General features: G+C 42.9%; 1 protein-coding gene across 1 annotated transcript; it reads left to right on the top strand.

Annotated features, from left to right (window-relative positions):
• The first annotated feature begins 5,986 nt into the window (after positions 1 to 5,986).
• On the top strand, positions 5,987 to 11,684 carry LOC107085218 (nucleoside diphosphate kinase B-like). The gene is made up of 5 exons (XM_015375438.1): positions 5,987 to 6,109; positions 8,396 to 8,526; positions 8,742 to 8,843; positions 10,588 to 10,700; positions 11,414 to 11,684. The coding sequence occupies exons 2-5, from the start codon at positions 8,410 to 8,412 to the stop codon at positions 11,529 to 11,531; spliced, it is 450 nt and encodes a 149-aa protein (XP_015230924.1). The 5' UTR covers positions 5,987 to 6,109; positions 8,396 to 8,409; the 3' UTR covers positions 11,532 to 11,684.
• Positions 11,685 to 12,037: the final 353 nt, after the last annotated feature.

The raw sequence follows: 12,037 nt of genomic DNA, 5'->3' as shown, positions 1-12,037 counted from the left end.
CGAGAGGCTTGCCTCCCTCCACATAAGTGTAGGGGGATGGGTTCTGACTGTTGTTCGTGCTTATGTGCCAAACAGATTACCCACCATCTTTGGAGTCTCTAGGGGGGTACTAGAGAGTGCCCCTCCTGGGGACTCCCTTGTTCTTCTGGGGGACATCAACGCTCACATGAGCAATGACAGACCTGGGGAGGCGTGGTTGGAAGCCCAAACTCGATTGGTGTTCTGTTGTTGGACTTGTGTGCTCGTAATGGATTGTCCATACCGAACACCATGTTCAAGCATAAGGGTGTCCATATGTGCTCTTGGCCCCAAGACACTCTAGGCCGTAGTTCAATGATCGACTTTGTTGTTGCTTCATGAGGGTCTGCTGGGAACGTCTGGCAGAGTCCCCCTGTGAGAAGGAGCTTTAACTCCCACCTCCAGCAGAGCCTTGAACACGTTCCTAGGGAGGTGGGGGACATTGGGTCTGAGTGGACCATGTTCCGTGCCTCTATTGTTGAGGCGGATAGTCGGAGCTGTGGCTGCAAGGTTGTTGGTGCATGTCGCAGCAGCAACCTTCGAACACGCTGGTGACAACCAGTGGTGAGAGAAACTGTAAAGCTGAAGCAGGAGCGATTTGCTCACGACCACCTTACGATGGCCGACTGAATTTCAACATGTTTGATTTTCTCCCGACCTTACGATTCCTGATGGGGAGGTGTTCGTTAGAGGCTGATCGCCCCTCATTACCCCCTGTACACTACACCACGCACCGTCGAAAAATTCCAGCACGACTGGAGAATCGGTCCAAAAAGGGCAAAAAATCGTACATTGTATGCCCTGATTTAAGAGTTTCCCTTCTGAGGAAAACCAGATAATTGACTTTGCAGGATTCACTCCCCCAGGATCAGCATGTAGCAACAGTGGATATTCAGTTACATTTTGTCATTGGCTCTTCAGCAATCCCTCACATAGAGTACAGTATGCATGCAGCGACAGTGTAGAGGAAAAACTCCCTTTTAACAGGAGGGAACGTCTAACAGAACCAGAACCAGGCTCAGTGTGAGCGGCCTTCTGCTGAGTCACTTGGGGGCTCAAGAAGACAGAAGCAGACATAGAAAAGCATCATAGAAGCAATGACCCGTAAGTACTTTGCATGTTAGAGACGGTAACAGTAACTTAGCTCCACAGCTGCCTCTGTCTGGGAAAGAAACAGTTAAGGAGACGAGCTCTGAGCCAGATTTCCTGTCAAAGAGTATGAAAGAGAGCAGATCCAATTAGTCACAGAAAAAAAGCTCAGCCCATAGCTATTTCTAGGAGAAAAATAGGACTAAACACTGAAAAACAGGCCCAGCTCTATCATCTGTAATCTAAGGTTTCACAGTCAAACAGGAACAGACCAGATGAAGCTACTATGATAGAGAAAAACCAGAGAGAAGATCAAGTTAGAGGCAGAATGGGATAATAGGCATAATTAAGCAAAATGATGAAAAGGGGTCCCTATGTCCTCCAGCAGTCTAAGCCTATAGCAGCATAACCTCATAGCTGTTAGCTAACTGGGGGTCCAGGCTCACTAACCAGAATGCCTGGTTCCCAGCACACCGTTTTCTAACCCCTGCTAACATTTACCACTTTCTGAATGTTTAAACACTGATATTATTTAGTCAGATGATGGCTAATTGATTATGTTTTGGTTATTTCAGAATTTTATTTGTTACAGAACTGATGGATTTAAACTTTACTAGAGATATTAGAAATGAATTTCTAAATTACTTATTAGATTTGAATTTTTAAAAAGAAGGTAAAGTGAAGTTTTTTCTACAATTTCACAGCGCTGTCACTGTCGTATGGTAACAGAAGATATGCTGAGAAGGGAGCATTGCTTTCCTGATTACCGCCACCTGCTGGACTGGAGGTATATCATACTTCATCAGATAAAAGATACAAATGTAAGAGTAGATTTAAAGAAGTCTTCCACACCTCTTTAAAGCAGTGGAAAGACAAAATACATAAACCAACTAGAAATCCATCAATTTGATAAAAAAAAAATATTTTAATCATGGGAGCTTTGGTGGAGAAGCTGCCAACAACTTCCTCTAGAAATAAATGAAAGATCTTGATTAAGCATTAAGAGAGATTTTTTCGTTATTTTATTTATAACTGAATAGAAGCAACATAATTCCAGAGTTAAAATTATTTATTTTAAATCGGTCTTTATTTTAAACAAATCCAGGAGTTGAAAAACTGACATTCTTCTTCAGGTTCAGGATCGGAACATTTAGGGGAACAATTTTAGTTTTTACATTTTAAACGGAGACATTTTGAGAGCAGACACATGACTAAAGTGATGAAAGCCATAAAAATACAGCCATTCTCCTGCAGGACTGGACCCTCCTGCAGGACTGGACCCTCCTGCAGGACTGGACCCTCCTGCAGGACTGGACCCTCCTCAGGACTGGACCCTCCTGTAGGACTGGACCCTCCTGTAGGACTGGACCCTCCTCAGGACTGGACCCTCCTCAGGACTGGACCCTCCTGCAGCGTTCTGCTGTCCATAGCGGGTTGTTTGCAGGCTGGATGCAGCAGGTGAACTTCAGGACAGTTAGAAGGACGTGAGATAGAAACAAAACAGCTGAGAGCAACCAGAGAGGTGTTTGATTCCTGCAGGAAAAGCATCAGAGACAGCAGGAGGTATGTGACCTGATTGCACACACACCGCCCCCCCCCCATCCTCTGCAGAGCTGCAGACTGGACAGAACCTCACACACCCACCCCTCCCTGAGAGGAGGCTGCTTTCCATCCCTGATAAGGAGTAGGTTTATATTTAGGGAGAAATTTGGGGGAAGGGTGAAGGACTGTTATATTTAACAGGTGAAGGACCATGGCAGCATACCCCCCCCCCACACACACACACACCCACCCACATACACACACACTACGGGAGCTGGATCAGAACCAACATGGAGTCAGGCCTGAGATTCTGGAGCTTTGGGTCATTCAGGTGGACTCATCGCCATGGCGACAGGGAGCATTGTGATGATTTGTCCAGACATTAAAGGCACAGAGAAATAAATGGATGCTCCTCCAACATCCTTATGCTGCAGACTGTCTGCCAGCTGGCTGAAAGAAAGCTGCCAGGCTGAATAGCAGAGATGAAGATTTGATCCGATTGGGAAAGTTTTTCAGTTGATGAGGAGCTCCATCGCTCACAGGAGGGTAAAAGCCTGTTAGTTAGAGAGCTGATTAACTAATAAGATGGTTTGAAGAAAAGAAAAAATGCTGTTAATACTAATTTATTCTATGTGTTCATTTTAGTTTGTGTCTCTTTGTCAAATAAAAACATGAACAGACCTGGTTCTTTTTCTTGTCTGATCGGACCGGAACCGATACCTTAAAGCAGGGGCTGATTTAGGACATTTGTGGCACTAGGCAAAGGCAGGCAGGGGGCCCTCTGAATTGAGAAGACAACACGTTAAACAGCCCCATTCTACAGATAGAGAAATGTTAATAGAATAGACATCCATTATCTGTTCTAGGTTGTGTTCCTCTCTTCTTGTCCCTTTTCTTCTTGTTTTCCTCTCTATGTTTTGTACTCAGCTGACTTTTCATGCTGTCTCTAAAGGAATGAAAGATTTTTTCCAAGCACTAAGCTCACTTAGCTGATTGCTCCTTCCTGTGTTTCCAAAAAGGCCAAAGTAAATAACCCAGTCCTTCTTTTCACTGTAGACAAGCCATGATCTGCTTATCTGTTCTCCATTTTTCATTTGGATGAAATAATAGCTGCATGAATCATGACAGCAGACAAGATAGAGGAGAGCAGGAGGCGGGGTTACCAATCTACTCGCTCTGGAGAGCAGAGTTCGCTGCTTTTAGATGTTGTCTCCAAAGTCTCCAGTAGCAGAAAACAGTCTCTAGATTTGGCGCTAGGAGCTTTTTAGAAATCAAAGTGCTAGAGGGGTCTGAAAAGTGGCTAAATATAGCGACTAAAGCGCTAAGTTGGCAACACTGCTCTTTGCATGGTTTGTTTTCAAATGGTTTGCTGCTGTCTGTTTGGACCTTTCTGAACATGAGCAGCAATATCTGTCTATAATCCAGATGAAGCTAACCCATTACATAGATTACAGGCATGTCTGAAGACATAAAAACCTGGATGACTCTTAACTTTCTGCTTCTGAATGCAGACAAAACAGAAGTTATAGTCTTTGGACCAGAGTCTCTGAAAAAGAAGCTGATTAGTCAGTCACTTCATTTGGATGGGATTAAACTGATTTCAGATAATAAAGTAAAAAATCTTGGTGTTGTTTTTGATCAGGACCTGTCATTTAAATCCCAGATCAAAGAGGTTTCTAGAATTTCCTTCTTTCATCTGAGGAACATTGCAAAAATGAGAAATCTCCTGTCCAGGGTTGATGCTGAGAAACTAGTCCATGCATTTGTTACTTCAAGGCTGGACTATTGTAATTCTTTACTATCAGGAAGTCCACTGTAGTTAAAGTCCACTGTAGTTTTAACTGTAGTTAAAAGCCTTCAGCTGATCCAAAATGCTGCAGCCAGAGTTCTGATGAAAATGAAAAAGAGAGATCATATCTCTCCTATCCTGGCTTCTCTTCATTGGCTTCCTGTTAAATCCAGAATAGAATTTAAAATCCTCCTTCTCACATATAAAGCCTTAAATGGCCAAGCTCCATCTGATATCAGAGATCTGATTGTTCCTTATGTTCCTAACAGAGCACTTCGCTCTCAATCTGCAGGTTTACTAGTGGTTCCTAGAATTTCTAAAAGTAGAATGGGAGTCAGATCTTTTAGTTATCAGGCTCCTCTCCTGTGGAACCAACTACCAGTTTTAGTCCGTGAGGCAGACACCCTGTCTACTTTTAAGGCTAGGCTTAAAACTTTCCTTTTTGATAAAGCTTCTAGTTAGAGTGGCTCAGGTTATCCTGAGCTATCTCTATAGTTCTGCTGCTATAGGCTTAGACTGCTGGAGGACATAGGGACCCCTTTTTCATCATTCTGCTTCATTCTATCTCTATTCTCCCACTCTGCAGAATCTGTTAGTTCAATCTCTAACGTTCTGCTCTCTCTGCTTTTTCTCATAGTAGCTTCATCTGGTCTGTTCCTGTTTGGCTGTGACTCCATCCTGGAGAGAAATATCAGCTGTGCTGCTGCCATCAACACCTTTGTTTCTAGATGTTGGAGCTTGGCCTGTTTTCCAGTGTAGTCCTGTTTCTCTGACTGTGACTAACTGGATGTGCTCTCTTCATCCTCTGACATGGGAGCTGGCTCTGAGCTCGTCTGCCTGGCTGTGTGCTTCCTGGACGGGGCCGCCTGTGGAGCTGGTTGACAGTTGCCTTTTGTATCTATGCTTCTTTTTCTATGTCTGCTTTCAGTCTCCTTGAACCCCAGTGGGCCTCAGCAGATGGCCGCTCACACTGAGCCTGGTTCTGCTGGAGGTTTCTTCCTGTTCAAAGGGAGTTTTTCCTCTCCACTGTCGCTACAAGCATGCTTAGTGTGAGGGATTGCTGAAGAGTCAATGAGTCGATGCAATCAGCTGGTTTTCCTTAGATAGAAAACTTTGAATAGATCTGGTGAACTGGAAAGTGACCTGAGATGACATGATGTGAATTGGAGCTATAGAAATAAACTGAATGGAATTTAATTGAATGTTAAAGATCGATTCATCATCAACCAGTTTTTATTTTATTATTATTTTTTTTACTTAGTTTAGATTAAATTGCTGAGGATGGAAATAAAAACCATCAGTTGTTTTTTTTTAAATAAAGTTAGATTTTAATGTAAAACCGTAATATTCTACAAAATTCATCTGAGAAAATCAATCTGCATTAATTTTGTTTTATTCTGATTGTCTTTTTCTTTCTATGTTTGCAGCATTTGGACCTTTGACAACAGGTTCTAAAACGGTCCCATCAGTGACAGACAAACATGCACAAATGAGGGGTCAGTCAGCGGGTCCCACAGATTGAGAACCGGGCCCCCCGCGCTGACCCCGCCCCCGGCCCCTCCCTCAGTCACCCCTTCATATAGAGCAGCTGTTCGGCTCCTGAGCCTCGGTGTCGCATCCCAACTCCAAGCAAACCAACTTCCCAAGTTCTCCTCGAGTCCCGGAACCAAGGTAGATATCAGACCCATGAAGCCCAGGAGCATCAGCAGCTCCCAGTCAGGAACTTTTGGACCAATCAGCTGCTTCCTGCAGCCGCTCCAAACCAGAAGTTCCTCTGCAGGTTTTCAGCTGCTGATGAACATCTGAGCTTCTTTTCTCTGCATGTTTGAAATCAGCCGAGTGGTTCTGCTAAAAACCAGGAGAATTTATTCTCTGGATTTGCAGAAGAAAAGTTTTAAAATCCTGATTGGATGATTGGAGCCCAGAGCTGCAGCTGATTCTGCAGAACCAGCTGGGTCTGTGGATTCTGAAGAATCTCAGAAACTCAAAATCCACGCTTGAAGTCCATTGTGCATGAATGTTTTAACGCTGCAGAGATTTTCATTTTATTTCGGTTTAATCTGAAACTATTCAGGAAACCTTTAAAGTCAGAACTTGGAGCAGAAGATGATTCAGTTCTGATTGGAGCTTCAAACCGGATCTTCGGGGATCTTCTTGTGCAGCTCAGATCAGATCAGACTGTTGGATGTTTGACCCAAATGAACCGACTGATTCATGAAACCTGCAGAAAACAATGCATTGTTTTTCTTTCCTAAATAAGCAGGAACTTCTAGATCTAGTTTCCAAAATCAGAATTTTGGTTTTCTTTGATTCTGTTTTCATGAATAAAGGCATCATGAGGGCCGAGCTTAAGGTTCCTTGATCAGTTTTCTGATGGTGGATCTACAGATGCATGGATATTTTATCAGAGACTAGAAGCCTTTTGGTCTAGAGTTAGATTTGCTAACATCAGGAGGAGGATCAGAAGGTTCTAGATCAAACACACCAGGTTCTACTGGTTGCATCATCTCCTCGTTCTGCTGCCTTGCAGCTAGAAACAGCAGCAAGGATCCTGATTTTAAAAGCACACCTGATCCAAGGTGGTCTGTGCAAAGCCTAAAGGTCCAAACGTTCTCCTGGCTGAGCTGGATGAATCTGGAGGTTCTTTACATTCATGCTTCTGGGTTTCCTGGTTTTTGATCGATCTCTACCTGAACATCCCAGTTTATCAGGAAACAGCCTGAAGGGTCAGCAGAACCCAAACCGGGATCCTAATAATACTTCAGGCAGCAGGAGGTTAAAGGGGGGGGGGGGGGATCTCCTGCTGACCCTCAGCTGCTGCCGGCGCCGCGACACCAAATACCAGCAGCTGTAAAATTAGCAGGCGAGCCGAGTTCCAAAAGCTTAGAGAACCTGAAGAACGTCCAGAGAACCAGATCGGGTGTCTGATGAGGGGGGGTTTAAATCCACTAATGGGTTTCTACTCCGGGTGGGGGGGGGGCACAGGATCTCAGATGGATGTTTATCACAGAAATGTTTGTTTATTCATGATCAGTCTACAAACAAAAGATCTATATCCAGCAAAGATCCTGCTACATGGCTGAACATCTTATTTTGGCATTTGACCGATTAGATGCATTGCAAAGATTATCTAGAAATAAGTAAAAATGTCTTAAATCTAGAATATTTAACCTTATTTTTAGCAGGTAAATGGGATGATTTGCCAATGGAATTAATATTTTACTCTTAAAATGAGATGATTACATAATATGCACTTGAAATAATACAATGCAATTGCTTTTTCTTATTTTAAATGTAAATTGTCTTGTTCCGTTGGCAAAGTGTCTCACTTACCTCCTCAATTCAAGAAAAAATGCACTTATTTTAAGAAAAAAAATGACTTATTTAGATTTCACTTTTTTCGCAGTTTGAGCCAATGAATGATATATTATCTACTGGAAATTAAGTTTAAAAAAAAAGTTAACAAGTCAAGCAAAAGCGTAAAAAGCAAATTGAAAAGTTAATAAGCCAAGTTAACAATTATATTTAGGTGTATATTTTAAAAATGTAGGTGCAGTATCAGCATTAATGCCTCTAAGGTTATGTTGAGCCAAACATTTTTTATTTCTTTCACTCTCAGAGTGTTTTTCATTGATTTCTTATAGAATCACTTTTGTTATTTTTCTTAATATATTCTGCCATCAAAATATTCATATTTTTTGAATGTTTGAAAGGTAATAAGCTTCCTGTCCCATAGTCTCTATAAAGGGTTAAAAGTTGAAGATGTTCACCGATTTGTATCCAATAAAATGTCTCCTGATTGATTGTGACGATGGGCGGAGCCTCTGGGCTCTACTGGTTCCCTTCCTTCCTGTTCTGGCAGAACCACCATCGGTCCAGGCGGACCGGGATGGTTTGATAAACAGACCGCAGGAAGGTTTGGTTTGTGGCCATTAATGGATGGATGTTTCTCTGCAGCCTCCTCAGCAGACATGGAGAGAACCTTCATCGCTGTGAAGCCCGACGGCGTCCAGAGAGGACTGTGTGGCGAGATCATCAGGCGCTTCGAGCAGAGAGGCTTCAAGCTGGTCGCCGCTAAATTTGTGCAGGTAACAAACTAGAACCAACACATGACCTGGATGGAGAGCAGGGTTCAGAGTCCCCCCTGATCCAGCTGAGGACAGAGCTGACATCTTTCCATCCTGATGCTGATTGGTCCCTGACTGCTGCTTCAGGGGGGACTCAGTTCCTCCGGTCCGGTTTCATGACGTAAACATGATGTGATCGGTTCTGACTGAGGTTCTGATCTCCTCTCTGCCTCCAGGCCTCTGAGGACCACATGAAGCAGCACTACCTGGACCTGAAGGACATGCCTTTCTACGCAGGACTCTGCAAATACATGTCATCTGGACCAGTCTTCGCCATGGTAACGCAAACACAAACACATCTGCAGATTTCTTCTTTTTTTCCCCGCTGCGTCAGCCGCCTCTTCACACCTGCTGCTCTTCAGGGTCTCAGCTGCTTTAGTCCCATCAAACCTTCAACAGGAAGTTATGGTCAGTCACAGAGGACAGCTGCTGTTCACGGCGGGGTTCATTAGAGTCTGCGAGGGGCCAGCTGTCAGGGTCAGAGAAGAGAAACCGGGGTGGGGTAGCCTCAAACATCCGCTCCAGTCCGGATCCCTCAGCTGAGCAGGTTCTGCTGCTATAGAGACGGTTCAATAAGATCTTTCAGTAATAGATTACTTTTAGGGAATAGAACTTAAAAGTGACAGACTCAGACAGTCCAACTGTGTCCAATTAAAAACAGAAAGAAAAGGAGGTTCAAAATTTCTCCAGATTTCTGTTGGTTCTTTGAATCTACCCAGTAGATACAGATGTAGCTGTTTCCTTCAAAATATTCGTTTTCACCAGTGGAGCAGTACGGCTATCGCCATAGTGTTCCGCTTGATTTATGCATAGAAATAGCTTTATTATTATTCATGCAGGGAGTTTTACAGATTATATGGACACTGCAATGTAAGTAGAGCAGGAAAGGAAAAACAGGAAAAATGAGAAAAGATGAAAGACAGAGGAGATAAAAGGGAGATTATGATAAAACATCTTCAATCTGCTTCATCGCCTGCAAAGAGATGTAAAAAGAACAGAACAACCAACGGATATAAGAGATACAATAAAGTAGCACCTTGATACTGTGGCTGAAGTGTAGGTAGTATTATTTAATCTGCTTCCTCTACCGTGCTTCAATGGTCACTGGAGCTTCTTTCCCACCGTAAATAGCGGGTTAACGCGTATATTTAACGTGGTTCTATCCGCTAACATTTAGCATTTGGCTACCTTCCTACTGGCAGAAAAAGCTGGTCTAACCCTCGCTGCGTGGCCTCTGCCCCCCCCAACCACCCCCACTGATCCGTGTCAGTTGACACCATAGGGCTGGATTAGCACTGATGATGTCAAATCAGGAATGTAAACAATGGAGAGCAGCATGGAAGGAAGCCAGGGCGTTGTCAGTGAGCTTTATTGTTTCTCTCTATTATCTGAATCCGTCTCACCAGAGCTGCTCCATGTTAATCCAATGGAAACAGAGTTGATTCTGGTTGTTAGATCAGGAACGACTGGCGCGGCGTGTTGACATCCGTACGATGTGTTCATTGGCATCACGTAATTTTAAGAGTCGACCCGGCTCTGGTGTTCCCACAGCCTGCCGATCAGAGCCGAGGAGATTTTAACGTCGCTCGCTTGCAGACACGTGTCAGTGAGCTGTAAGGCCCTTTATAGTATCAGTCCCAAATCACTCTACTCTCACCACCGTGCTTCTCTACAGAGATTCTACTTTTGAACATCTTTTTCTAGACTGTAAGATAGTTTTTAAATATGTTTCAATAATCCTCGCAGGATAAAAACAAACAAAACCATAGCTGTTAATTAAAGTGCTTAAAGTAAAGTTATTTGTTTCATGTCATTTATTCTATTATACATTTTTTTAAATTTAAAAAAGGGCTGCTGAGTGGACTGTGGGAAGCACAGCTGCCTTGCAGCAAGAAGGTTCCGAGTTTGATTCCCAGCCCGAGTCTTTCTGCCTGGAGTTTGCACATGAGTGTTTCTACAGAATGAGAGAAAATGAAGAGCTGAGAGGCTCAGCAGGTGACGGATGTTTCCTGTGTGCCGCAGGTTTGGGAGGGTCAGAACATTGTGAAGCTGGCCAGGATGATGCTGGGTGAGACCAACCCCGCCGACTCCAAGCCCGGCAGCATCCGTGGAGACCTGTGCATCAACATCGGCAGGTGAGGAATCCAAAGCTACGCTCAACAAGAGCTCCTTTATGTGACCTTTCAACTTTGCTGCTGCAGAGAAGCGCATCAGAGCAAACATTAACAGACCTAAAGATAAACCTGGAAAATTTCACCAAAGAATAAAAAGCTCATTTATTTATGACCTTTATTTCAACAGTTAAACGTCATTAAGATCCAAATCTATTTTCCAAGGCAGCACATAGCAGCATTAAAACTAGTTTAAGAACCAGAATGCAGGAGTCAGATCCCATCATTTAAGGTAAAAGTGAAAAAACGGACCTGGATAAACTGATGAAAATATTACTGCAGATAATTTATTTTTTTAAATGCTGAAAAAATTAACCCTTTCCTCAAAATAAATAAAAGCATTTATTTTTGTACTAGAAAAAAGAATCCAGTAAGAATTTGTTCCTGTTATTTTGAAAAAAAAAAAGTGACAAATATTTCCAAAATAAAAAAAAATTATAACTGAAACACGAAAAAAAGGTCCTATTTTCTTAAAGCAATCAAATATTCAGTCAGGACATTTATTTAAATGAGTCTAAATATATAATTAAGATAAATTATGAAAATCTAAAAGAAAATTAACAATTAAAATGTTTTCTGATACAAAACTGCTACAAAAATGTAAACAAAACAAAATAAACATTACTTTGATGATGAAAGTATAAAGAGGAACCGTCTGGACCTGCTTGTCTCCTCAGGAACATCATCCACGGCAGCGACACCCTGGAGAACGCCAAGACGGAGGTCGGCCTTTGGTTCAAGCCCGAGGAGATCGTGAGCTGGACCCCCTGCGCCCAGACCTTCCTGTACGAGTAAACCACGCCCACCAGTCTGTTAACCCCGCCCATCAGTCTGTTAATCCCGCCCACCAGTCTGTTAACCCCGCCCACTCTACAGTCGATCCTTCTTGGTCCCCATCAGCCCCACCGATGGTGCAGGATTGATCAATAAATGTTCATGTTGACCACAGAGTGTCTGGTTGTCGGATTTTTGGACAAACGTCCTGCAAAAGATCTCGCTGCGACATAAACCATGAATCCCGTCAGCGGCTGACCCGAACCAGCCGATAACGACCCTCAGTAACGTCACTCAGTCAAACACAGATATATTTAATTTAGTCTGTAATATGAGGAAAATTTGGCTTATTTCTAAAAGTCATATAATTACCATAACATTCATAAATATCACTTTTCTAAACCAAATATTCAATTTAATTAAATATCCATTTAGCGAGCTAACTACTTACCTTCAAATTAAGTCCAGTTCCATTCTAGGTGTTTGGGTCCAAATTAACTACTTGATTAAAAAACGTAATATTTACC

Source organism: Cyprinodon variegatus, unplaced genomic scaffold (assembly GCF_000732505.1).
Source record: "Cyprinodon variegatus isolate N-32 unplaced genomic scaffold, C_variegatus-1.0 Scaffold119, whole genome shotgun sequence".
Taxonomy (NCBI): domain Eukaryota; kingdom Metazoa; phylum Chordata; class Actinopteri; order Cyprinodontiformes; family Cyprinodontidae; genus Cyprinodon; species Cyprinodon variegatus.
The sequence above is the reverse complement of the archived record's forward strand: the minus strand, read 5'-3'. Positions and strand labels throughout refer to the sequence as shown.